Source organism: Quercus lobata, chromosome 3, assembly GCF_001633185.2.
Source record: "Quercus lobata isolate SW786 chromosome 3, ValleyOak3.0 Primary Assembly, whole genome shotgun sequence".
Lineage (NCBI taxonomy): Eukaryota > Viridiplantae > Streptophyta > Magnoliopsida > Fagales > Fagaceae > Quercus > Quercus lobata.
This window is the reverse complement of record NC_044906.1, coordinates 11,365,045-11,392,861: the sequence shown is the minus strand read 5'-3', so window position 1 is coordinate 11,392,861 and position 27,817 is coordinate 11,365,045. Positions and strand designations below refer to the sequence as shown.

Sequence of the window (27,817 nt, the reverse complement as noted above, 5' to 3'; positions counted from 1 at the left end):
GAGAAAAGGAAAGCAAAGCAAAGCAAATCAAAACAAAAAATCCTGTAATGTGATTGTGAGTGAGATTCCCTGTAGATCCGGAAAACTGACCCACCACCTCCACCAAGGCCAAGAGCAAGAGCAAGAGCAACAGCAACAGCGTAGTACATTGTGATTGGCAAAACACAAACCCATAATCCTGTTTATTAAATCTGACACAGGGGACTGAGGCCTACACGTGACTCCCCCATAACTCACTTTGTTGCCACTCTACTAGAATGTGTCCAAAGAGTATGGGTTATCCCCATCCCCATTCCCAACTTGTAACTTGTTCTTGTACAACTGAAGTCCCTCCTTGTGGAGTTACTGTCCACTCAACCTCACACAAACACAGCAAATTGAATCACATTATATTTGTTTAAGTGATCAATAAACACTTACGAAGTGATCGATTATGAATAATAAACACCCTTTTATATGAATTCACTACTCACAATTAATTATCTCCATCAAAATTATATCAAATTTGGAACTTTCTCATAAAGCAAATTCTTTTTCTGTCTCCCACCCTCCTTTCCATTTGTTTATTATTAACATCAATTTCTCATATATGACTAATTGACAATCACCAAGGCTGTGTGATCCCACTTACTATATTTATATTTATAGTACATCTTTTGGTTGGATTTATTCCTATTTTTTAATGGGAACCGACTTAGCACTTAGCTGAAATAGAAAGTGATTTCAGCACTGTTAAGAGGCAGGGACGAATAGAAATTCAAGATCATGCTATTTATGGGTGTCATCAACGACCTCTATTATCCTTCTTTGGAAACCAAACCGCCCTCCTTATTATAATATTTTAATATATGTATCACAGGCACAGCTTGTGACTCTCTCACTCCCTTTGGATCCATGTCTTGGAGATGTGTTACATAAAAATTATTCTGAACCCATCAAGAAAGTTTGTCTGTGAGTTTGTTTATCTATGAAAAAAATACTACTACTATTAGTACAGGTGGTCCCTGCTAAGTGCTGGGATTGAAGGCAAAGCACAGACAGTGGAGGTGGTGATCGAGATGATGTGGTTTTTTCCATGAAATGGGGTTGGGATTTACTGGACACACTTTGGATTCTCTAATAAAACTTTCTCCAACCTGCTTTGTATCTCAGTTTGAGCCAGACTGATTCTCAGACATCTGGGTTTTGTTTCCTGAAGCTTTAAAAAACGAGGTTAAGAGTTTTTTCCATTTCTTTCTTTTACATCTTCTGTAAAATCTTACTTCTTTACTCGGATTGAACATCTACTTTGGAAATTGTTGTCAGTCATAGCCCATGTATGAGTTAAAGTTTTCGTTTTGTCAATTTAATTTATCAGTTGTTGTACTAGTACCCCTTATCTTTCTTGGCTTTTGTTTTTGCTGAACTGCAACTACTCTTTAGTGTGTGGTTTAAAAATTAGTGTCTGTTAACGTTTTATATATGTGGCTTTATACTTGATCAATATATGGTGTGCTTTACAAAAGCAATATTACATTCTATTGTTATCTGTTGATACTGTAAAGTGTTAACTGTGTTGCTGTCACTGATGCAAATATGCTTAAAAGAATCAAAGATAATCACAAGGAATCTTTGTTGTTTCTACTCTTTATTATGTTGCTGTTACTAATGGAAATATACTTCATACAATCAAAAGGCATCCTTGTTTTACTAATCTTAAGGAAAAAGACTTGTACTATTGATTTAGTTGTGAACAGATTTTTCCCTTCTCTGTATACACAGTTTCCTTATATTGAATGATTGAGGGAGATATTTAGAAAATTTTGATGTTTTTAGAGCATATTCATAATACTTCCTGTGCTAGTGAGACACTATTGTTATTCTTACTGGTAATACTAATACTACTGTGACGATGATGATGATGGATATCATGACAATGACAATGACAATGATCACAATAATAACTATATAATTATTTACTAGAATCAATTTTGGCAGCCCTTTTGATATGTTCTCATTCATGGGTTCTTTATTTTATTTTTTTTTTGGAATTCAGTTTGGGTGAGAATGTCTTCTTCAAGGCCTAGCCATTCATCCAGCAATTCAGGGCGCTCAAGACACAGTGCCAGGATTATTGCTCAGACCACTGTTGATGCAAAGCTTCACGCAGATTTTGAGTCATCAGGTGATTCTTTTGATTACTCTAGCTCAGTGCGTGTTACCAGTGCAGTTACTGGGGATCAACAACCCAGGTCTGACAAAGTAACCACAGCTTACCTCCATCACATACAGAAAGGCAAGCTGATCCAGCCATTTGGTTGCTTGCTAGCCTTAGATGACAAAACTTTCAAGGTCATTGCATACAGTGAGAATGCCCCTGAAATGCTGACCATGGTCAGTCATGCAGTCCCAAGTGTTGGAGACCACCCAGTTCTTGGCATTGGAACAGATGTAAGGACTATTTTCACTGCACCCAGTGCCTCTGCATTGCAGAAGGCCCTAGGGTTTGCAGATGTTTCTCTTTTGAATCCCATTTTAGTCCATTGCAAGACATCTGGGAAGCCCTTTTACGCAATTGTGCATCGGGTAACAGGTGGCTTGATCATTGATTTTGAGCCAGTGAAGCCTTATGAAGTCCCCATGACGGCTGCTGGTGCCCTGCAATCATACAAGCTTGCAGCCAAAGCAATTACCCGATTGCAGTCTTTGCCTAGTGGTAGCATGGAAAGGCTTTGTGATACAATGGTTCAGGAGGTTTTTGAGCTCACAGGTTATGACAGGGTGATGGCATATAAATTTCATGATGATGATCATGGTGAAGTGGTCTCTGAGATTACAAAGCCAGGACTAGAGCCATATCTGGGTTTGCATTATCCAGCCACTGATATCCCTCAGGCTGCTCGTTTCTTATTTATGAAGAATAAGGTCCGTCTGATTGTTGATTGTCACGCCAGAAATGTGAAGGTGCTTCAAGATGAGAAGCTTCCATTTGATCTGACATTGTGTGGTTCAACCTTAAGGGCTCCACACAGTTGCCATTTACAGTACATGGAGAATATGAATTCCATTGCTTCTCTGGTTATGGCAGTTGTAGTCAATGAGGGGGATGAAGAAGGGGACAACTCTAACTCTGTGCAGCCACAAAAGAGAAAGAGACTTTGGGGTTTAGTAGTATGCCATAACACAACTCCAAGGTTTGTTCCATTCCCTCTTAGGTATGCTTGTGAGTTCCTAGCCCAAGTATTTGCCATTCATGTGAATAAGGAATTAGAGTTGGAAAATCAAATTGTTGAGAAGAACATATTACGTACCCAAACACTCTTGTGCGATTTGCTGATGCGAGATGCACCCTTGGGAATTGTTTCACAAAGCCCAAATATAATGGATCTCGTGAAGTGTGATGGTGCTGTCCTATTATACAAGAATAAGATATGGAGACTGGGAGTTACTCCAAGTGATTTCCAGCTGCATGACATAGCATCATGGCTCGAGAAGTACCATATGGATTCTACAGGTTTGAGTACAGATAGTCTGTATGATGCGGGGTTCCCAGGGGCTCTTGCGCTTGGTGATGAAGTATGTGGCATGGCAGCTGTGAGGATAACTTCCAAGGACATGATATTCTGGTTTCGCTCCCACACTGCTGCTGAAATTCAATGGGGTGGTGCAAAGCATGAACCTGGTGAGAAGGATGACGGTAGGAGGATGCACCCGAGATCTTCATTCAAGGCTTTCCTTGATGTTGTCAAGACAAGGAGTTTACCCTGGAAGGACTATGAAATGGATGCAATCCATTCTTTGCAGCTTATCTTGAGGAATGCATTTAAAGATGTTGAAGCAACGGGTATAAGTAACAATGCAATTAACATGAAGCTTAGTGACCTCAAAATTGAAGGGATGCAAGAACTGGAAGCAGTGACAAGTGAGATGGTCCGTTTAATTGAAACAGCCACAGTGCCAATTCTGGCAGTAGATGTTGATGGGCTGATAAATGGGTGGAATACAAAGATTGCAGAATTAACTGGTCTTGCTGTTGATAAGGCAATTGGAAATCATTTTCTCACACTTGTAGAAGATTCTTCAACTGACATGGTCAAAAGGATGTTGTCCTTGGCACTGCAGGGTATGCTCCATTCAGAATTTTTTTTTTTTTTTTTTTCCCCCTATAATTTGATAGGTGGGGTTGGGGGATTTGAACCCTAGACATCTTTGTTAGAAACACCAAGAGGTGTTAGTTGAGCTACAAGGCTTTTGGTTATCCAAATTTTCTATTTTAACTTCATAAAATTATTAACTCATACTAGTAATGTAGATATGCATAAGCATGAGTTAGTGTGTGTGACACTTAGGCGTATCCAAATTATTTTATCTAATACCATGCTTGTGCATCAAATTAATTGAGAAGTGTGAGAAAGCACAAAAGAGATTAGAGTTAATGGCTTGGGATGCGTTCACCATGCCTGAAACAAAGGGATTTGATATTTTTTTAGTGCTTTTTTTTCTTTTGCTTTTTAAGAATTTATAATAATTTGTTTATGTTCTTTTACCTTCTCGTTTGATCAGGAAAAGAAGAGCAGAACATCCAATTTGAGATCAAAACACATGGGTCTAAGAGTGACTCTGGTCCCATCAGCTTAGTTGTGAATGCATGTGCAAGTAGGGATCTTCGAGATAATGTTGTGGGGGTTTGTTTTGTGGCCCAGGACATCACTGGTCAGAAGATAGTCATGGATAAGTTCACCAGGATTGAAGGCGATTACAAAGCTATTGTACAAAATCCGAATCCATTGATTCCTCCAATATTTGGTACGGATGAATTTGGGTGGTGCTGTGAGTGGAATCCAGCAATGACAGTGGTAAGTGGGTGGACACGAGAGGAAGTGATAGATAAAATGCTCTTGGGGGAGGTTTTTGGGACACACACATCTTGCTGTCGTCTCAAGAATCAGGAAGCTTTTGTAAATCTTGGAGTTGTACTTAATAATGTAATGACTGGTCAGGAATCTGAGAAGGTCACTTTCGGTTTCTTTGCTCGGAGTGGAAAGTACGTGGAGTGCCTGCTATGTGTGAGTAAGAAATTGGACAGAGAGGGTGCAGTCACTGGGGTCTTTTGCTTCTTGCAACTTGCTAGCCAGGAGCTGCAACAAGCACTTCATATACAGCGTTTATCTGAGCAAACTGCCATGAAGAGATTGAAAGCATTGGCTTATATAAAAAGGCAGATACGAAATCCTTTATCTGGGATTATATTTTCTCGGAAAATGATGGAAGGTACTGAGTTAGGAGTTGAACAAAAACAGCTTCTGCATACTAGTGTCCAGTGCCAGCACCAGATCAGCAAGGTTATTGATGACTCAGATCTTGATAGCATCATTGATGGGTATGATATATTTAAACTCTAACGAGTGACTTTCCTATCCTTTTATGTTATTACAAATCCATGCATTTATCAAAAGAAATTTCCATACTCTGCTGCACTTCATCCTATGTGGTTTCATGACTATAGATGGAATAATTAGATGAGTAGAAAAAGATGATCAGGCCTAGGTTTTTAGAGTCTACCAGATCATTTTGATTCATTACTTAAGTAGTATTATGAAGCCTATAGTGAAGAAGTTTCTGGTAAAATACTTTCGTCAAAATTGATCCACTATAGTAATCTTTATACACAACTATAAGAAGGTTATTGATTTTAATGCCCATACTATTTTTTAGAAGAGGTATTTGCTATTGCACATGGTAGCGTCAATTTACATGATGAAGTGTTAAGAATACCAGGATTACATAAGGATAACAAAGGGAGTAAATCTATTTCTCCAGTTTTAATTCTGACCATGATTTATTATAACCTAATAATTTCTTTTCCCTTTGTTGTATGAATTCTCTACAGCTACTTGGATCTCGAAATGGTTGAATTTACACTGCATGAAATATTGGTTGCCTCTATAAGTCAAGTCATGACAAAGAGCAGTGACAAGGGAATCCTAATGGTCAATGATGTGGCAGAGGAGATTGTGAATGAAACCTTATATGGTGATAGTATTAGGCTTCAACAGGTCTTAGCTGATTTCTTGTTGATATCAGTAAATTATGCAGCAACTGGAGGCCAGCTTAATGTTGCAGCCAGTTTGACCAAGGATCAACTAGGGCAATCTGTTCATCTGGCACGTCTTGAGCTCAGGTACAAACTACTCGGGCACAAATTGACACACAAGTCCATATAAAATATTAGTACATCTGTTTCTGCTGTGTGTAGTCTGCTCCTAACATGAATTTGAGTGCATAAAAGAACAAAAAATTCTTGGACCTGATGCATATAGCCATTTATTCAGACAAATACATGACCTTGTGAATAGAAGGAACTTGTACTTGCTCCTGACTTCTACGAGCATACGGAGTACTTATCTTCATCCAAAATCCTAACCTTTTAAATTTATTTCTTGGATCAGGATTTCACATTCAGGTGGAGGGGTGCCAGAAGCATTGCTGAACCAGATGTTTGGAACTGATGGAGATCCATCTGAGGAGGGAATCAGCCTGTTCATTAGCAGAAAGCTATTAAAGCTCATGAATGGAGATGTACGGTATCTAAGGGAAGCAGGAAAATCAACCTTCATCATATCTGTTGAACTTGCTGCCACACAAAAGTAGCAGGCCTAAATGATTTTCAAAGAAAAATGTTGCGCAATCTATTTATTACCGTTTGAGAGGAACAGAAGCTCAAAGCTGTATTTCACTTGCAATGTAATTTTCCTTTATTTATGTCTCTTGTTGACATTTTTGTGTTGGTTTAACCTGTAAATAAGCAAGTTTGCAATGTTTTCTAATCAAGTTTCCCATTGCTAGGAAACTCTTAGATTTGTGGCATTTGTTTTATGATGAATGCCATAATGGTTCCCTCTCGAGCAATCTTGCAGTGAGGACAGCTGATAGAACTCTCCTTTAGTTGCTTCAATTGTAGTGTAAGGTTGAAGGAGCTGGTAAGGAAACCTTCTTCGTAAGGTTTCAGATAGTGAATTGAGGTATAGACTTGATAGATGATTATAGTCATTTGGCTGACTATTGAAAGAAAAAGCTTGCAGCTAACTCAAAAAGGACAACAATTACCAGAGATTGTTTGTCCTTTCTGTTCTGGCTATTCAGCTGAGAATGATTTTGGCTGGGGTTTCTCAAATGATGATGGCAAAAACGTTACAAAGACTCATGTGCCTAATAATCCATCTTGGAAAGCAAGCTTCCCAAGTGAACATATGCCTTTTTCCTTGTTGGTATTCTGTTTAGATTGCTTTTTGATCAGTAATTTTTAGATCTGTGTTGTTGGAACTTTTAGGTCTATGTATTTTTGGATTTCACAAGTTTTTTGCGCTGTTTCTTATATTCTCCTTGTACTTGGATTTCACCCTCTTCTCTTTTTAATGAAACTTTTATCATGAGGACTATAATCAACATACATTAAACTTCTATTTTAGCCCTTTCGAGAATAACCTTTCACATAATTTCTTGGTTCCTATATTTCTTTTGGTTCATTTGAAGCTCATTAGATTAAGCTCGGATAACAATGGGGTGAAGGGGTTTTTTCTATTTTATTTTATTAAACGAAAACCCCATTTCTCATTAACAAACTTTCTGTACTAGTTTGGAGAGGAACTCTTCAAACTTCTTATATATTTCTTATTTTTTGTGAATTTTGAAAATCTATCCGTTGAATTTTATATTCTTAATGTTCTTAACATGCATATCCAATTTTGGTCAAATTAGATGTTATTTAATATTCAATTAATAAATTATTTTTTATATATAATTTTAGATCACAAAAACTTGAAATTTTAACATTTGTTTTATGACATAGCAACTGATCTTTGATCTTTTTGAAATTTTGCAAGTATAAGGAACATGCAATTCAACGGTTATATTTTCAAAATTTACATTCAATATAAATATATATGAGAAATTTGTAAGGTTTTTCTCCAAACTAGTTTGGAGAGAACCTTTGTTCGTTACTTACTCTTTCTAATTAGCTCAACTTGTGGAGTGAAGGGGTTTATTACTTTTTTTTATTAAACAAAAACCCCATTTGTCACAGTTTCTAGTTGGCTCAACTTGTGTAGTCTCTCATCATCGAATAAGAGATCTAAGGTTTAAACCTATCTGCACTGAAAATCAATTGGCTTTTTTGACTTAATAATAAAAAGCAATCATCACAGAACGGTGGTCATAGTTTGAAATACTATTATATCTATCCAAAAAAAACATCACATTTCTCCAATCTAAGGTAGGAATTTTTTTGGTCCCATTCTTGAAATCGTTGTGCTTGGCCCTTATTTGGCTCTTAAATTCTTCATAGGACAAGTAATATTGTCAAGTTAGGCAATGGATTTTCTCCTTTAACAATACCACAGGAAGAAAAAAAAGCTCCAAGTAAAAACCAATGAATGTCTTGGTCTTAGGGTAAAAATTAATTATCTTAGAATGGATGTCATAAATTTAAATCATATTGTATAAAAATAATAAAACTAAAATAAAACACCATGGATCAAGTTTTAACTCTCATTGCAAGCTAAACATGAAATTTCATGATCTACTGAAAAACTTGGTAGAAGTAATATAGGTAATGGTCAAATGTAGCTCTTCCAAGATGCTATTGATGAGTGTGGAATTCTTGGACCTTGGCTTTTCGGGTTCCCCAATTACTTGGCAAAAACATTTCAAATCGGGCCATTCTATATGGGAAAGGCTTGATCAAGTGTTAGCTTTAAATGATTGGTTCCTTACAAAGATTAAAAAGAGTTTTGTAAATATTATTTCAGAACATCAGAGTGCTTTCACCAAAAATAGGTTAATTTCAGATAATATATTGATAACTTTTGAAACTCTTTGTGGTATGTAGAATCACAAGTCTGAAAAAGAAGGGTACATGGCTCTCAAACTCAACATGAGTAAGGCGTTTGATAGGGTAGAATGAACTTTCTTGGAGGTTATGATGAGGAAGCTCTGTTTCCAAGAAAATTGATTGCTTTTATGCTGGTGTGTGTTCACTCTGTTTTTTTATTCCTTCCTTGTCAATGTTAAATCCAAAGGTATGATTTCTCCAACCAGGGGAATCCATTAAGGAGACCTCCTCTTGCCTTTCCTCTTCCTTTTATGTACTGAAGGATTCCATAACATTATTTCACAAGCAGCTACCGATGAAGCTATTAGAGGTTACTCTCTATGCAGGCGAAACCCAAGACTATCCCATCTACTCTTTGTGAATGACAACCTTCTTTTTTGTAGAGCTACTTGTGATGAATGTAATACAGTCTTGGAGTTGTTGCCCACTTGTAAGAAAATTTCAGGCCAAAAGATTAATAGAGAGAAAACAAATGTCTTTTTTAATAAGTCCACCTCGTCAACCTTGCGACAAGTAATCAAAGATACCTTAGGTGTGGTCGAAATTCAGCAATTTGAGAAGTACTTGGGGCTACCTTCTCTTGCAGGGAGGCAAAAGAAAGCAAGCTTTAACTATATTAAAGAGGGGGTGTGGCAGAAATTACAAGGGTGGGAGACCAAGTTACTATCACAAGTAGGCAGAGAGATTCTAATAAAAGCTATAGCATAGGCCATCCCTACATAGGATATATGTTGCTTTAAGCTTCCAGTGGGTCTATGTAATAAGATTGAAAGTTTTATTCGAAAAATTTAGTGGAGACAATGGGGTGATTGTCGAAAGATTTATTGGGTAATCTAGAAAGATATGTGTAAACCGAAGTTTGATGGCGGGATGGGGTTCAAAGATCTTGCCCTTTTCAATGAAACTCTCCTGCCCAACAAGCTTGGCGGCTGCTGCATAACCAAAAATGTGGCTGGTGATTACAATATACCAAATATGCCCTTAGAGTTGATTACTAACTTGTTGAAGAGCAATGAAGGATCTTTAGTTGCTTATGGTCATTTAATTTTTGATGCAAAAGTGTTTGCAAGGTTTTTCCGTTCTATTAATTTTTCACATACTTGTAGTTAGGATAAATCTATAACTCATAACCTTATTAGACATGCTAATCGTGTCACAGGTTTTACGTTTCCCTAAAAAAAAAAAAAGACTAAATGCTTATTATTCCACATGAAAATAAGATTAGTGTTAAAATTTATCTATTAATTTTTTGAGAAAATTTTATTAATTTGAAGCAGAAAAAAATGTCAAAATTTATTAATGTATATTAAACATGGCCCTTGATTAGAACCAGTATAATTCAATTTCATTAGTTCATTATAAATACCCACGAAAAATAAAATATATGGATGTAATTAGCAATTAAAAAAAAGGGTAATATAATAGTAGTAAGATACGAGGGTAATTGTATGTAAATGGGAAAAGAAGCAGGGTTTAAGCATAAATAGAGAAAGTAGAAATTAGAAAGAAACCCTGGACACAAGCCGCACCCGGTTTTATAATATGAGAGAGAAACTAGTCTAATAGACAGACACACAGACACAGCTGCAAAGCAAAACAACGCTACTATGGAGAATGAGATTCGGACATTGTCTTTCCCTGCCGATAGTCCGCCGCCTCTACCGGTGATTGTGGCTGCCAAGCTTGCCGGCCTTGCTCTTCCAATCGATACATCCCTACCTCCTAATTCTGCTCCCACGCTTCTCTTCTCTAATGGGTATTCGTTCTTCTTCTTCTTTTTCGATAAAGATTTGTTTTTTCTTCCTAAAGCTTAGATTTTGTGTATCTGTTTTTATATTTACTTATATGGGTCTTTTTAGTATTGGGTTTTGTTTCTCTCTTTTTTGTCGTCTTTGATGTAATTATATGTTTCTGCTGCTTCCACGACTTATAGGGATTCCACTTCCATCTATCTATGTTCTTTATTCAATCAGTGTACCCCTTTTATGGGTTCTCAAATTAAAACCCAAAGATGCTGTCTTTTATCCATATGTAATCACTGTGAGAGATTTTAGAGATTCTACAGTACTCAAACTCAACCTCTGCATTGTAGGCTTAAATTACATGGAACATATGTGCTTCTTCGCTATATTGCTCGTGTTGCTAGCCTTCCCAATTTCTATGGACAGAATGCATATGAATCTGGCCAGGTTATTTTCATTGGAATCTTTTTTTAAGTTGTTTTCTGTTAATGTTTTACTTCATTCTAATCCTGCTGTTGCTTCTTCTCAGATTGATGAGTGGCTGGAATATGCCCCCGTCTTTTCATTGGGTCCTGCATTTGAGAACGCGTGCAAGTACGTTGATGATTTTTTGCAGAGTCGTACCTTTCTGGTTGGTTCCTGCTTCTCAATTGCAGATGTTGCAATCTGGTCTGCTCTTGCAGGTACAACCTTCGGAGACTGCCTATTTATATCTTTTTTATTCAGACATTTTTAAGCCACCTCATGGTGAATAATCAATGTCTATATTCCCCTTATTATACATGAATTTTCGTGTTTTATCATCTAAAGATATCCTTACCAAAAATTTCCTTCACATACCATTGGAGGGATCATCTGATTACTTCTCCATAACCCATTTTCGTGGATAGGGTTATGACATTTCATCCATAAATTACCACTTTTTATATATATATATATTAAAGTCACATGTTTTATTGCATTCTTTCTGATAGTTATGGCAGATTAGATGGATTATAATGATGCTTTTGGCATTTTCATAATATATACCCTCATACCAGGGAATTTCTTTCAGCATGATGGATCCAGTTCCTTGCCATGGTGTAACAAGATCTCTTTTTTTTTGGTAGATGACAATTAAAATGTTCCCTATTAGATGATCAAATGAGTGTGTTCTATGGATTCTTAATATTCTTTGCTTTGCAGGAAGTGGACAGAGATGGGAAAGTTTGAGGAAGTCAACAAAGTACCAAAATCTCGCTCGGTGGTTCAATTCTATATTGGCAGAATATAATGATGCCTTGAATGAAGTCACAGCTCTATATGTTGGCAAAAGAGGATCGGGAAAGCCAATTGCTTCCAAATTGAAGGAGCAACAGGGTGCCAGTAATCAATCGAAGAGTTCATACGAAATAGATCTTCCAGAAGCTGAGGTCGGAAAGGTACGTTTACGGTTTGCACCAGAACCCAGCGGTTATCTTCACATTGGGCACGCGAAAGCAGCCCTGTTGAACCAGTATTTTGCTCAACGGTACCAAGGCGTAGTTATTGTGCGGTTTGATGACACAAATCCTGCCAAAGAGAGCAATGAGTTTGTGGAAAATCTTCTGAAGGATATAGAGACTTTGGGTATCAAGTATGTTGCTGTTACATACACCTCAGATTACTTTCCTCAGATGATGGAAATGGCTGAGAATTTGATTCGCCAGGGTAAAGCGTATGTTGATGATACACCACGTGAGCAAATGCAGAAAGAAAGAATGGATGGGATTGAATCAAGATGTAGAAACAACAGTGTGGAGGAGAATCTGAAATTATGGAAGGAAATGATTGCAGGATCTGAAAGGGGTTTGCAGTGCTGTCTCCGTGGGAAGCTGGATATGCAAGACCCAAATAAATCACTTCGAGATCCAGTATATTACCGTTGCAATCCAATTCCCCATCATCGGATTGGCTCCAAGTATAAGATATACCCAACTTATGATTTTGCATGTCCATTTGTTGATGCCATAGAAGGTATAACACATGCTTTAAGATCTAGTGAATACCATGACCGAAATGCTCAGTATCACCGGATTCAAATGGATATGGGATTGAGAAAGGTCCACCTTTATGAATTTAGCCGTCTGAATATGGTTTATACACTTCTCAGCAAGCGCAAACTTCTATGGTTTGTTGAGAAGGGAAAGGTGGATGGGTGGGATGATGCTCGATTTCCAACAGTACAAGGAATCATTCGTAGAGGACTAAAGGTTGAAGCATTGATACAGTTTATTCTTGAACAGGTAATTTATCGGTACAATTTCACTACTGATATGAAAAAAAAAAAAATGTTTGTGTCAAATTCAGATTCAAAACCTTGCATAATGGTCTCTAGCTTCTTGAAATTGTCATTAGTTCCTGATCATGAAACTTTTTGTTTATTGATTTGCACTCTTATTGTACAAGACAGTTATTCTTAGATTGGTCTTCATGAAAAGGTTATCAATTATCTTAGTGTTATTCTGTTTCAGGGGGCATCAAAAAATCTCAATCTAATGGAATGGGATAAACTATGGACCATTAATAAGAAGATCATTGATCCTGTGTGCCCCAGGCATACTGCTGTCATTGAGGAAGGATGTGTGCTAATTACCCTGACAAATGGTCCTGAGAAACCATTTGCCCGCATCATACCAAGGCATAAGAAATACGAAGGAGCTGGGGATAAGTGTACTACTTTCACAAGGAGGATATGGATTGACAAGGCTGATGCAGAATCTATCTCAGCGGATGAGGAGATAACTTTGATGGATTGGGGCAATGCTATTGTGAAGCAAATAGAGAAGGACCATGATGGAAACATCACCCAGCTGAGTGGGATGTTGCATCTTGAAGGATCTGTCAAGACCACAAAGTTGAAGCTTACTTGGCTTCCTGAAACAAGCGAGCTAGTTAACCTTACTCTGGTGGATTTTGACTATCTAATTACAAAGAAGAAGGTACGTGCTAGTCAACTGATAAGATCAGCTTTTTCTATGAAAAAAATGTAAATTTCATGTAGTGCTTAATTCTAGATTATCACTTCCGAGCTTTATCTTCCATAAAATATCAATCAGTTAACAAGAAGATGGACTATTTGTTGTTGTTATTCTCTTCTGGGAATTATCTTGCACTAAGAGATTTATTGGTTATAATCTGCTGACGTGGACAACATAGATGTCACAGTATGACATTTTTTTTTTTTTTTGGATAAATAACATAAGAATATTATTAATAATAAAAAAGATTGCCAAACTGAGTACATTGGGGATGTACTATGGAGGCACAAATCAGGAAACAAAAGAACAGCGGTCAAGAAACAAAGAAAAGGAAGAATAAGAAAAATGAGAAAAAACCACACTCCATTCAAAGAGAGTGTGTAAGAAGAAAGACTTAATCTCCAGCAAAGAGTGTACGCAACCCTCAAAACTTCTAGCATTCCTTTCACGCCAAATGCACCAAATCAAGCAATGAGGCACTAGTCTCCAAACATCAATATGACGATGTCGCACAAACTTTCCTTGCCAAGCCTCAAACAACTCAAGAACAGTATTGAGGCATAACCCATTGAATGCCAAACAAGCAGAAGACGATGGACCACAACTCCCAAGCTATGGAGCAATGCAGTAGAAGATGATCCACTAACTCCCCACACCTCTTACACATATAGCACCAGTCAAGCACCATCACTTGTCTTTTGAAAAGCTTAACATGAGGGCCTTCATTTATAAACCTGTAGATCTATTTGACTGGAACCTAGTTAGGCACTTGTGGCAAAAATGATAGGCTTGTTTTTAATGATCGTCGATATGATATGATAACATGCATCTTGAGTGGAGGTGCATTGTAGATCGTGAACATATAAATAGGTTCCATAAATATACACATGCTCTCATTTCTGGGGTTTGTGTGGTTTTCAAACAGTTACAGACTTTTGACATGGCTGCCTTGTCTAAGTGTATTGATTAACACATGGAAAAGAATGCCACATTTTAGTCTGTAAGTTGTGATTGCTGCTTGAAGGTTGGTGTGTGATTTTAAAATAATTGTGTTTGTAACTTTTGATTGCAGCTTGAGGAAGGAGAGGATTTCCTTGATGCGCTTAACCCATGTACAAAAAGGGAGACTGCAGCCATAGGGGATTCCAACATGCGGAATTTGCAGCGGGGAGAGGTATTGCAGCTGGAGAGAAAAGGATACTTTAGATGTGATGTTCCCTTTATTAGGCCTTCAAAGCCTATAGTGTTATATGCAATCCCAGATGGCAGGCAGCAGACCTCTTTGAAGTAAAAACCTCTCCATTTGAATAATTTAATCAGTGTTCTAAGATTTGTCTACCTTTATCAAACATCATTGTTGACTTGATATGCTTTTATCAGATGAGAATTACTCTCTCTCTCTCTCTCTCTCTCTCTCTCTCATTTATATGAAATACTGATGCATCTTTCTTTTACTTTGTAAATCTTTTTTCCTTTACATCTTTGTATTTTTCTTTATTCTTTATAAAACAAAGCTTGCTTTTTTGTCTTTGAGTTGCTGTGGTATTCTCGTATTTGTTATAATTGGCAATTACTTGTCATATAGATTATAGACTTGTTTAACTTGCATTTGCTAGATTGTGGAAGAATATGGGAGTAAATCATAATTATACACTCGGTGGTCATACTGAATCTTCCATTCTGCCCATAGCATTCTGCCTGCTTAAATTATTTATCATTCTGTTGTTTATGAGAAAAATAATATAATTTTCATTTATTGGCCACATTGGGATGCCACTATCAGCTTAAATATTGGGTATCAGCTTTGTGGTTTAGATGTTTCAATTGGGAAGCAGTCCCTGTGGGCACGCATCCAAGGCCAAGGCAGCCTCGTGGGCATGCTAGTACCAAATAGAAAAAATATAGCATAAAGGATTTTTTGTTAATTGCTGATCACATGACATAACTTGGGGACTATTATAAAATGTAAGGCCCATGCTTACCAGCTTTGTGTGTGTTAATTTTATAGACAGCTTCTAACTGATCTTTTGTCACATACATTAAAAATGGCATAAGACAGCTTTATAAGGAACATTAACGATGATACTTTTCGTATTTTATCATATCCTAAGCTTTGTATAAATGAAGTCATCCAATCTAAGGATTTAACATTATCCATATGTTAAGGATATATTAAAATATGAAAGTACCATCCATGCTAATTAAGGATTTAACATCATCCATATGGTAACCTGTATTTTTGTGTGCTGAATATCCATTTGGTAACCTTAACCTGGTCTATGTCAACCTTTGCTGCAAGTGCTTCAATTCCCTACTCTTTGCAACATGCACATGTTATTGATGAATTTGTCAAAATGACCTTAAAAACACATACGAAAATTGCTGCTAACGTATGTAGAAAGTTTGAATTGAAATGATTAACTGGGCCAGCAAAGATTGGTGTTCCATCCATCCATTAATAACTGATTGAACCACAAAGTGAGCAATGATTTATAGCAAAAAGCTATACCCAGCTACCTAATAGACATATGGGGCACTTGATTGAATTGGTGACGTAAAAGAAAAGTCACCTACGCGTGGACTAGTCTTCTACATTTGAAAAAATCTAGCCACCGACGGGCTTCTAAAAATAGAAGATGTTACTCAATTGCATTTTCATGTACTTTCTTGGTTAGAAAATGAAGAGCTCTAGCCCAAGAGCCTTGGTAGCTTTCGGTGTTTGCAATGGAAACATCCATGGTTTAATTTCCCCCTCCTCAACTATAGAATTAGAAAATGAAAGAGCTCTAAACCAAGAAATTCTGTTTTTGTTGGTACTTTGTATTTGAGAAGTTTTATTTTATTTTATTTTATTTTTTATTACTTTTATTTAGTGGAAGAACTATGACACTAAAGCGTCTTTGCTTAACAGACACAAATCAATTTTGGTTCTCAAGGAAAAGAAAGGAAATTAAAATGCCCCCCCACAGTTCTTTATGAATCACAAGGACAAATCCCAACAATTTGTTCAGTTAAATAACAACAAAAAAGAGGTCCCAGTACACGTGTGCTTTCAAACATCTACTTCTTCTTGGGAGCAAACCTAGACTTGATTTTCTCAACCTCCTTAGTACCCACCTGGAATGCCTTAGTCAATACATGGTCTGGCACAGGTGGTGTGGCTGCAAACAATGTGGTAGCAATGGACTGTGTGCCTGGCAACTGGCTGTTAAATGCGGAAATCACAGCTGCAGGCACCTTACCATTATTCTTCTGAAAATGCACCAACCCTTTTGGAAACACAAATATCTCACCCTTCTTGATGGACTTGGAAATGAGCACATTTGCAGTGGTTATGAACCCCACATCCAATTCACCTTCCAGCACAAACACCATCTCTGTGGCACGTGGATGCGTGTGAGGTGGGTTAAGGCCACCGGGAGCATAGTCAATGCGTGACAGTGAGACACCAAGGGTGTTAAGGCCTGGAATTTTTTCAACATTGGCTGCAGTGACTAGAGAACCAAAAGTGTTGTTGGTGAGGCCTGGTTTGGCCAAGCCATTAAAGGAGAAGTCTGCAGCAGAAATGTTTGCTATGGCCTTGCAGGTGAACCCATTGACTTTCACACCTGTTCATCACAACTTGTATTCATGAATACTTGATATTGCTACCAATTTTGTACATCTCAAAAATAACTTTGTCATGAACCCATCTCACCTACACTATTGTTTTCCTAGAAATCATTTACTTTTGTCTTAATCGTCTAATATAAAGTTTTTAGTTGTTCCGTCTACTTCACACTTGACTAATTAAGAAGTTATCATGATTACAATACTTAATAAGGAACCCCAACATGTGAAGAAAAAAAAAAAACAAAAGTCCTGTTGAGCAGATATCTACAGCAAATTAAGAAACCAAAAAAAAAAAAAAAAAAAACCCCTTAATCATTCAAGCCAAGAATATTGTGGGCCTATATGATTGGCATCTTCTTTTTCGGCAACCAATAAGCATTAATACATTTGACATTAAAGTTACCATGTTTTTCTTTTGTTATAACTGGAACTGAAGTTAATAAAAATCAAAAGTAAAAAATAAAAAAGAATAAAGAATAAAAAGTTTGATCGATCTCCCTAAAATCAATTGAAGTTGAAGAAATGTAATCACAAATATATGGAACTAAAATCCTCCCAAGAAAAGAAGAAGAAGAGAATGTAGGGAGGAGGGGTAGGGGAAGTGAACCTCTTGAGTATAAGGAAAGTGGCCCTGTTGCTTTCTCTTATAAGAAGAAACAAGAATGTTCCCTATCGACAGTAGGAGAAAATAATGATAGTACTTTAAAAGGAGGAAAAAAAGAAAAAGGATGATGGGTGTACCGGAAGTGAGATCAGCAACACAAACATCTTGAAGCAAGTCAGGATCTGCGGCAGCAGGGCCCAAGACTACAGCAAAAGTCATGACAAACAGTACGAGAATAGCCGCCATAGCTCCCAATACAACTAACTGTTGGAATCGGAATTAATAGATAAGAAAAACCGGGCGTGTGGAAAAATATGCTAGCTAGATGGGATATATATACTGTATATATGTATAGAAGAAAAAGTTTGCTGGAGAAGAGTGAGAGTAAGAAGAGAGAAGCGGTAGGTGGTTGCACTTATGAGCAGACACTAATTAAGTTAAGAAGACTAAACAGACGTTGATAGAGAGAGAGAGAGAGAGAGAGAGAGAGATGCTGTGAATGCAATTGCAAAGCACGACACATGACTTATTCTTCTTATTACACCAATTAAAAGCAAAGTCATCGGTTACAACTCACAAGGCCCAATGCTTGCCTTTATTTTGGGCTTCTTGACCCCATAATATTGCGTACCTTGCATGCCTTCCAGATCTGACCCACATAGCTGCTCTTATTTATACATACTTTTATTGTTTTTCTAATCTAACATTAATCATTATCCAATAATATTAACACTGCAAATTTAAAGATAGCTAGCTAGGAGTCCACTCTCCTTCTCAATACTCCATACTGTAACGTGTCATCTACGTAGTTTCTACGTTATTTTCACTTACAGATCAGTATCAATGGATTGTTACTTTGTTAAACACTGTGGGCAGTAATATATTTTTGACTAATTCGCCATTTGGAGCCTGAAGAGCTCTGCTAAACTAACAATTTGCTATCCGAAGAAAAATTGCGTTATAAACGGGAATTTGTTTAAGACTACTGTGCCAAGTGATGCATTTCTTGAGAAGAATATAAATATTCTTCATTTATATAAAATTTAATAGCAAAAGCATAGCTGAAAATATAAAAAATTTGAGATAGTTTCACAAAAGTAATAAATTTGTATTAATTGAATAATGAGTGCAATTCTTTGTTTTGTTTTTTTTTTTAATCATTTTACAAAAAGCGAAAACCACATTTGCGTCCCTATATTTTCACGTAATTCCCACTTTAGTCCCTAACTTTATTTTCCACTACTTTTAGTCCCTATCCTGAAAAATGCTTCTCGTTTTTGTCCTTGCCGTTAGATCAGAGACGGAAATTGCACAGGTGGCAAACAGAGTGCACTGTTGACACACTAAAAGCTGACATGACCATTAAAATAATAATAAAAAATGTTATTTGATATTAAAAAATGTCACATTAGCATCTAAATTAAAAATAAAAACATAAAAACATAATTAAAAACCAAAAATCACATGAATTGAGATCTAAGTGTGTCTTGAACAAGAACACAAACTCAGATCTAAGAACACAAACCCAGAAATTTTTTTTAAAAAAAAAAAAAAAAAAACCTCCAAACTCCTAGGACCAAACAACCGTGTAGGATCGTTTCTGTCTAAGTTTAGGTGAAACCTTTCTACTGTCCGAATAAACAAAAACAACAGAAAAAATTCAGAAAGAGGAAAACTCCAAAATTTATTTTCTTTTGCTGAACCCGACCAAGATCTTTTAGAATCAAAGAATCCCCAACAACAAACCGCTCATCATCATCATCCGAACTTGACAAAATCAACAATCAAGAACTTAAATTTACTAAATTGAACAAATAATTCTAAAATCACACAAAAAAACCATAACAATTCATTAAATATAATAAACCCATATTTACACTTAGAAGAAAAAAGCCACAAAACCCATATAACTTTCACCAATTCCAAACCCAAATTTCACAAAAGTCAAAACTTACAGTGAGGGAAAGAGAGAGGAGGGCAGAACGGGGTGAAGGAGATCATGAGAGAGAGAGAGAGAGAGAGAGAGAGAGAGAGAGAGAAGGGGAAATGATCGTGAAGGAGTGAGGGAGGGAGTGAGGTGACGGCAGAGGGAGAAGGGGTGGCGATGATGGCTGGACTGGGCTAGGCGATGGCAACGGTGGCTGGACCGTGAGAGAGAGAAAAAGAGAGAAAAGGAGAAAGAGAGGGTTTTGTTGTGAGGCAGTAACTGAGGATGAGGGAGTGCTGAAAATTCAGTTTTCACAATTTTTTTTTATTATAAATTTCTGGGTTTGTGTTCTTATTGTTGTTGTTGAAAATACACTTAGATCTCAATCCATATGATTTTTAGTTTTTAATTCTGTTTTGATTTTTTTATTTAGTTAAAATTAATTAATTTTTTTAATTTAGATGCTGACTGGCATTTTTTAATGCCAAATAACATTTTTATTATTATTTTAATGGCCACGTCGACTTTTAGTGTGCTAACAGTGCACTCCGTTTGCCACCTGTGCAATTTCCGTCTCTGATGTAATGGCAGGGACAAAAACGAGACGCGTTTTTTAGGATAGGGACTAAAAGTGGTGGAGAAAAAAAAAAGTTAGGGACCAAAGTGGAATCGCGTGAAAATGTATGGATGAAAATGTGATTTTCGCCTTTACAAAAAAGTAACCCTCTAATTCTATCTTCTTGTAGTTTTAACTTGAACACAAATTCTTCTTCACTTTGGTTTGGAGATGGATCGAATGGTATTTACAACGAATGGATCAAATGACATTTACAATGATGTTCTTCAAGCTAGCCTCCATAAACTTCGAAAAGTCCTAAGAACTTCCACCCAAAAGCTTTCAATTTCTCTTTTGACGTCTTGAGGTTGGTGCAAAATGAGAGAGGTGCCCTCTATTTATAATGGTTTCAAATGATGAATTTCACTTCAAATTGATATCCTTGAAGATAAGTCGTGGATTTTGATTGGCTAAAAGTCAGAGAGTCCTGCTAGGACTTGTTGCTTATTGATAATTATCTTTATTTTTTGAAAAATTTTGATAAAAATAATAATCAACAAAAAGTCCTACTGTGATTTGTTACTTGTAGATAATTATTGTGGCATATTGTAATTGGCTTAACTAATTTTTTGTCTACTACAATAGCATTTATTGTTGATATACTTCTATTAAGCCTCATCAACGGCCATGTTATCATTTTTTTTCTATCATTTTAAAAATATATTTATATAAATATTAATATATGCAATAATGCATTATGCCTTTACGCATTTTCAAAACTAATTGTAACTTACTAGACATGATGAAACCTTCACTATTTATAACATTCTTCCTAGTGTTTAATTAGTTTTTTTGGTAACAATTTAAACAAAAATAACCCAAAAACAAAAATCAAATTTAATAACACACACACAAAGATGCAGCAATAAATATACTACTCTATTATTGTGCCACATCATTTGCCTATTTTCAACCTCTTCCTTCTTTTTTTAAACTTTTCTTCTCCATATTCTATTTTTAAAAAAAACACTATTCTTCTCCCTATTAAAGTCTATATGTTGATTTGTCATATCTCTTCTATAATCTTGCATAAACTGATTATTTCGCCATATTTATATATAATCCTAGGAATCAATATATGTTTTATTGTGTATTTTTTGTTTTCCTATGATTGATATCGACCCAAGTGCTATAGCATAATATGCATAGAGTGACGGAAAACTAAATTAAAAAAAATTATACTAAATCTAAATCTATTAAATGCTTATTTAGTAGTGTTATATATAAGTGTAAGGACGCGATTTTGGGACGAACCTAAACAGTATTGGGTTCGTACGTAAAAGGCCCAGACAATATGATTTGTAGAGCGTGGGTGTAAAGAGCTAGGCTAACTGTGGTATCTACCTCCAAGATTTTCTCTCAAGCCCACACAATGTTTTCTTTCTTTTTTTTTTTTGTTGGTATAATCAACGTCTTTTCTTCAGTCCCTAGTGTTACTCTCTCTCTCCCCCTTCTTACTTCTTTCTCTTTAGTTTTTCTGTGTGTTCTTCTTTTTTTTTTTTTCGATCCCCTTCTTCATGTTCCTCTTTTAGTTTATATACTCCCTTTCGCGATCCATCTTCACCGAACACGTGTAGATGGTGTCCGGGGGATTTCTTTCTGTCCCATCTGGCACCTCCTGGAACTTCCTATGGGCAGCTGTAAGGCTGCTTCCCTACTGCTCAGGTATCACCTCCACATTAATGCGGCCAGAGAGTTGGTTGAGAGGTCATTAATGCGGAGGCAGCTATAGTTTCAGATATTTGTTTGCCTTATCTCTTTCATCTTTAGTCGGCTACTCTACCCCTTGAGATGACCTACTTCTGAGATCTGATCGTGGTGATACCACGTCCTGATCGTCTTCGGACGCGATCGTCCTCGGACACATACTGCCGAGGAGCATGGCGTCCTCGGACGGGTGCACGACCTCGGATGGGCTACTGGCCCAACAATCCTCAACCAATTCTGAATCCTATGGGCCTATCAACCGAATGATCCCCACAATAGCCCCTCAAAATCCTACTTTTCGACTCCTCAGGAGAAAAGGTGGGTTTTGACGTCATGAGCCTGCAGCTGTGCGCGTTTCGGGGCATGCCCCTGACGCTTCAGCGCCCCGATTTTGGCAGCATTAAATTCTGACAACTCCCTTGTCTCCCACGTTCGACGGTTAGATCCAAATCGAACGGTAGGGGGCTTCTCTTGTTTTGTGAGCGGGAATTTCGCCGCTCACAATCTTCACATGACTATAAAGGCGTTCCCAAATTAAACCTGTACCTTACCCTTAATGGTTACGCGGTTCCAAGGCCTATACACTGAACCTGCCTTCTTCCTGTCTTCACTGTTCTCCTGGCGACTACAAATAATCGTACGTTGTCCGAGGTCCTTCCTTTGAACCTGTAAGTCCTCTCGAAACTTTTACCATTTTTATTCAAAATCAAAAAGTTTTTTCTCTACTAAGTTTCTTTAGAAAAAATGGGGAAGCAGAGGAATCCCTTTCGGTGTCTCGTTGACTCCGAGGAGGGTATTAGAAACTTCCGCATGAAGTACAGTATCCCACCAACGGTAGGGATGAGGTATGCGGCCCAAGGGGAGTGGGTTGACGCCAGGCAAACTGGGGAAGTGGTTATCCCCATGATCGCCTTTATTGAAGGAGGGATGACCATCCCCATGGGTAGTATCACTAGGGGTTACCTTAATTTCTTTAGGCTATCCCCCACCCAATGCGCTCCCAATATGTTTAGGATTCTGGGAAGTATAGACGCTCTGAATCAGAGAATGGGTCTAAATCTATCCCATCACGACGTGAATTGGGTGTACAGCCTTCACCGCCTAGCCGACCAGGACTATTATCTCAAGTCGAGATATCTTGAAGTAAGGTTGATTCAGTGCCTCCCTACTTCAAATAAACACCTAAAAGAAGATTTCCTCATTTTTTCTGGGGAATGGCATGATGGTCAATCTTGCCCAACTGTGGAGGGAACGCCAGGTGGGTGCGAAGTTATAGACCTATGCTACTTAGCTCATAATCACATTTTAATCACCTTTATTATTTTTGCGTCTCACAACTTTTAACTTTAAAACCAACAGTCTTGCAGATAGACGTTACACGAAGCCCAATCTCAGATTGGTCAATAAAGCGAGCCTAGACAGATTATTGAGAGCTGAAATATACGTGAACGAGGCTGATGGTCAACTACGAGCAGCACATTTAATTCTTGGATATACCCCCCTTTCTTTTGGCTTTCAGGCGCCGAAGTGCGTGATTAGGGCACGCGATCCTCGGCTTCGCCGTATCAGTGTTGCCTACGAAGGATTTATTGTTCCAGAGGGTATTCCACTTCCCGAACACACACCTCTCACAGAACCTCTTTCCGTGGCCAGCGCCTCAGCGGGGCTTTCTTCACCCTCACCTTCCCTCAAGAAAAAGGGCACCAATAGGAAAAGGAAAAGGGAAGAAAGCAAGCAAACCGGCGTAACAGCATCGGAGTCCGCTGACGATTTTGAGATCTTCGATCAGCCCTCAAACCCCGAGGAAAGTTCTGACGAGATGGGGGTAAAAAGGGTACCCCAAAAAAGCCTAATGGAGCTGATAGGAGGTCAACAGGGAAAGTCTGCACCTGCCCAAACAGTACCATCCCAAGTTTCATCTCTTCCAGCCAGGTCTCCTCCTCCAGTCCCCCGCCACCCTCCTCCATCATCTCCGCAAACAGCACTGCCAAGCACTGCCGAGCCAGAGAAGCGCAGAGAGCAGAAAGGTAAGGGGGTGGCAGATGCGAGCAAATCCCGTCCCACTCGAGAGGAGGATGTCCAACGAGCAGCAAAGCAGCAGAAAACCAGACAGCCCTCTATGCGGGGCCAAGAGGAATCCGATTCCCCACATCCCGATTCACAAGCATGGCTGCCAGTTCCTATGCTCGGTGGGGAACCCCTGCGAAACGATGCCTCTGTAAGGGATTATAACGGTGGCATAGGGTGTCATGTGGCCTCGGCCATAGAGGAGGCCTTATTGCTCCCAAAGGATATGGCCGAGCTAAAGAATGTGAGGAAGAATCAACTCATCCTTGACAATAAACGATATTTGGGCATGGTGGGAAGCTATCTTTTATACTGCTTCATTCTGTGACTGTTACTTACTAATGCGTACTTTTCATTAACCATAACACTAACTCACCCCCCCCTTTTTATTTTTTACAGATAATCCAAAATACCTTCAAGCTAGATGAGATGCTCAATGCTTGTTCCAATCAGCTAGATGGTGAAAGGAAGAGAAGGGTAATGGCTGTTCAAACCTTGACTAAATCTGAACAGGATCTAACCGTCGCAAGGAAAAAGCTCCTGGTCGAGGAAGAAGCTCGCAAGAATGCTGAGTCGTCATCAGAGGGCTACCAGAAGCAGGCCGAGGAACAGGCCAAGCTTCTGCGTGAGGCGAATACTGAGCTGAAGAAAACTCAGGAGCAAGTTTTTGTCCTTACGAAGCATCTAGAAGAAACTCAGAGGTTAAGGGAGAGAGCCGAAAAGCTTAAGGAACAAGCCGAGAAAGCAAAAATCGAGTCTGAGAAGGCAATGGGTGAAGCCGAGCAGAGGGGCTACGAAATCGGGGTAGCTGAAACTGAGAAAGCGTTAAGAGCCGAGGTTCCGGAGGTTTGCCGCATCTTCTGTGCGAGAACCTGGAGCGAGGCTCTTAACCGTGCTGGGGTTGAAGCCTCATCTGAACTGCGTAAGCTAGAGAGCGTATATTACCCCGAAGCGATACGCACCTCAGCTCCTCAACCACACCAAGCTGATACTCCAGCCCCAGCTACTGACCCTAGCGAGGAGATTTTACCTCGCAACTCCCCTCTAAGAGCTTCTCCAAACAAATCCATCACTGCTTCGAAGACATATACAGTCTCACAGGGTTTTCAACAAGAATTGGACTCCACAGTTCAATCGGCTGGGGGCATCACCAAAAAGTAAAAAGATAGAAACTGCTTTGTAATTTTAATTTAGACACTCAGTAGAGGACTTTCTTGCTTACTTTCTTATCATTCTGATGGTTCTAAGTTATCTTTACACTTACTTACTTTGTCGTTGTAATTTTAGATGGATTCATTTCAGACGCCACTTTTATTGTACGTCAATCTTGCATTCAAAGCTCTCTCTTTCTGACTCCTTAACGAATGCTCATAGGGCATTACTTTTACTGAGATTACGATTTAGAAAACTCATCACCACTCTTTATACCATTTAATAATTCAATGCACAACTTAACAAGTAAGTTTCTACCGTATTAGTGGTCTAAGGATTTGACATAACATAACTTCCATTTAGCAATTCATTATGAATGACAGGATGTTAATTTCCACTAAGTCTGCGATCCAGGGACCTGGTATAACTCAGTTTCTGTTTAACAATTAAGCATGAATGATAGGATGTTAATTTCCACTAAGTTTGCGATCCAAGGACCTGACATAACTCAGTTTCTGTTTAACAATTCAATATGAATGATAGGATGTTAATTTCTACTAAGTTTGCGATCCGAGGACCTGGCATAACTCAGTTTCTGTTTAACAATTCAGTATGAATGATAGGATGTTAATTTCCACTAAGTTTGCGATCCGGGGACCTGGCATAACTCAGTTTCTGTTTAACAATTCAGTATGAATGATAGGATGTTAATTTCCACTAAGTTTGCGATCCGAGGACCTGGCATAACTCAGTTTCTGTTTAACAATTCAGTATGAATGATAGGATGTTAATTTCCACTAAGTTTGCGATTCGAGGACCCGGCATAACTCAGTTTCTGTTTAACAATTCAGTATGATAGGATGTTAATTTCCACTAAGTTTGCGATCCGAGGACCCGGCATAACTCAGTTTCTGTTTAACAATTCAGTATGATAGGATGTTAATTTCCACTAAGTTTGCGATCCGAGGACCCGGCATAACTCAGTTTCTGTTTAACAATTCAGTATGATATGACAGGATGCGGGACTCATATAATGCATATCTGACGTAAGTTAAAAGAGAATACTTGAATTAAGACTTCTTTACTAATAATAATACCTTCTCAGATTATTTACATTCCAAGGATGGAGTACAGGTTTTTCGTCTAGATCCTCTAGATAATATGCCCCTACTCCAACTACAGAGGTAATTCGATACGGTCCCTCCCAATTGGGTCCCAGTTTTCCCCAGCTTGGATTCTTAGTGGCCCCCAGGACCTTTCTCGCCTATGGTTAACGGCCTTATCCTCACATTGCTATCGTAGCATTGCTTGAGTTTGTGCTGGTAGTAAGCTAGCCGAACCATCGCGCTTTCCCTTCGTTCTTCAATCAGGTCTAAACTTTTTTCCAACATCGCATCATTATTACTCGAAGAGAATGCACTGGTCTTTAATGTCGGGAATCCAGTTTCCAGCGGAATAACGGCCTCGGTTCCATAGGTCATGGAGAAAGGAGTCTCTCCCGTCGAACGCCGAGGCGTTGTTCGATACGTCCAAAGCACATGTGGGAGTTCCTCCACCCATCTTCCTTTCGCGTCGTCTAGTCTCTTCTTAAGCCCATGGACAATGACTTTGTTAACAGCTTCAGCCTGCCCGTTGCCTTGCGGATAAGCTGGAGTGGAATATCTGTTTCTTATTCCCAGTTCTGAACAATATTTCCTAAAGGCATTGCTATCGAACTGGAGCCCGTTGTCCGAAACAAGAGCTCGTGGGATTCCAAATCGCGTAACAATGCTCTTCCAGACAAACTTCTTCACATCTACGTCCCGGATGTTCGCCAAGGGTTCAGCCTCAACCCATTTGGTGAAGTAGTCTGTGCCGACCAGCAGGTACTTCTTGTTTCCTATAGCTTTAGGAAAAGGGCCGACAATGTCTAGCCCCCATTGTGCAAAGGGCCAAGGACTTGAGAGAGGGTTAAGAACTCCTCCAGGTTGGTGGATATTCGGAGCATATCTTTGACACTGATCGCACTTCTTAACGTACTCCTGCGCTTCTTTCTGCATATTCGACCACCAATAACCTTGCGTTAGTGCTCGGCATGACAGGGATCTCCCTCCCGTGTGGCTTCCACAAATACCCTCATGCAACTCTTCCAGGATTAACTCCGCTGCCTCGGGAGACACGCAGAGCAAGTATGGCCCAGAGAAGGACCGTCTATATAGCTTTTTATCTTCGGATAACCAGTACCGAGGTGCTCTCCTCCGTATTTTCTCAGCTTCTACCTTATCTTCGGGCAGCACATCACTGTCGAGGAATTTTAATATAGGGTCAATCCAGCACGGCGTCAAACTAGCTTGACGAACTTGGCAAATCTCCTTTTCTGGTGAAGTGGGGGTATGCAGGTCTTCCACAATAATTACCCGTGGGAAATTTCGTGCTAAGGAGGTGGCAAGGGTCGCTAAGGAGTCTGCGTGGGTATTCTCGCCTCGCGGAATATGTATTACGTCGAACGACTCGAACTCTGTTCGCATATGCCTAACCCGGTT

At 38.5% G+C, this 27,817-nt stretch overlaps 3 protein-coding genes and 1 pseudogene across 4 annotated transcripts; 3 read left to right on the top strand and 1 right to left on the bottom strand.

The window, feature by feature from the left end:
* The first annotated feature begins 114 nt into the window (after positions 1-114).
* On the top strand, positions 115-7,335 carry LOC115979870 (phytochrome A). Of its 2 annotated transcripts, XR_004089211.1 has the most exons (6): positions 115-1,212; positions 2,036-4,102; positions 4,543-5,359; positions 5,870-6,160; positions 6,429-6,723; positions 6,837-7,335. XR_004089211.1 is itself a non-coding variant. In XM_031101940.1 (5 exons), exons 2-5 carry the CDS (start codon positions 2,047-2,049, stop codon positions 6,628-6,630), a joined length of 3,366 nt encoding a protein of 1,121 aa, XP_030957800.1. In that variant the 5' UTR covers positions 115-1,212; positions 2,036-2,046; the 3' UTR covers positions 6,631-6,840. The 2 variants fall into 2 exon arrangements, 1 of the variants encoding a protein (XP_030957800.1); XM_031101940.1 differs by having other exon boundaries at positions 6,429-6,840.
* A 3,045-nt stretch (positions 7,336-10,380) lies between these two features.
* LOC115980050 (glutamate--tRNA ligase, cytoplasmic) lies at positions 10,381-15,064 on the top strand. Its single transcript, XM_031102250.1, has 6 exons — positions 10,381-10,625; positions 10,962-11,058; positions 11,141-11,294; positions 11,797-12,875; positions 13,104-13,571; positions 14,683-15,064. Exons 1-6 carry the CDS (start codon positions 10,477-10,479, stop codon positions 14,899-14,901), a joined length of 2,166 nt encoding a protein of 721 aa, XP_030958110.1. The 5' UTR covers positions 10,381-10,476; the 3' UTR covers positions 14,902-15,064.
* Positions 15,065-16,509: 1,445 nt separating this feature from the next.
* LOC115978985 (germin-like protein subfamily 2 member 4) lies at positions 16,510-18,316 on the bottom strand. The gene is made up of 2 exons (XM_031100924.1): positions 17,964-18,316; positions 16,510-17,218 (listed from the first exon to the last, which is right to left on the bottom strand). Exons 1-2 carry the CDS (start codon positions 18,070-18,072, stop codon positions 16,671-16,673), a joined length of 657 nt encoding a protein of 218 aa, XP_030956784.1. The 5' UTR covers positions 18,073-18,316; the 3' UTR covers positions 16,510-16,670.
* Positions 18,317-23,928: 5,612 nt separating this feature from the next.
* Positions 23,929-27,817, top strand: part of LOC115980324 — a 9,485-nt pseudogene continuing 5,596 nt past the window's right edge.

Bases quoted from the DNA above. Each gene is read 5' to 3' on its own strand.
- LOC115980050 (XM_031102250.1), top strand. From the start codon at position 10,477: ATGGAGAATGAGATTCGGACATTGTCTTTCCCTGCCGATAGTCCGCCG. The intron at 12,876-13,103 runs GTAATTTATCGG...ATTCTGTTTCAG, and splicing joins TACAGTTTATTCTTGAACAG to GGGGCATCAAAAAATCTCAA. The intron at 13,572-14,682 runs GTACGTGCTAGT...TTTTGATTGCAG, and splicing joins ATCTAATTACAAAGAAGAAG to CTTGAGGAAGGAGAGGATTT.
- LOC115978985 (XM_031100924.1), bottom strand. From the start codon at position 18,072: ATGGCGGCTATTCTCGTACTGTTTGTCATGACTTTTGCTGTAGTCTTG. The intron at 17,219-17,963 runs GTACACCCATCA...TGTGATGAACAG, and splicing joins TGTTGCTGATCTCACTTCCG to GTGTGAAAGTCAATGGGTTC.
- LOC115979870 (XM_031101940.1), top strand. From the start codon at position 2,047: ATGTCTTCTTCAAGGCCTAGCCATTCATCCAGCAATTCAGGGCGCTCA. The intron at 5,360-5,869 runs GTATGATATATT...AATTCTCTACAG, and splicing joins CTTGATAGCATCATTGATGG to CTACTTGGATCTCGAAATGG. The intron at 6,161-6,428 runs GTACAAACTACT...TTCTTGGATCAG, and splicing joins CTGGCACGTCTTGAGCTCAG to GATTTCACATTCAGGTGGAG.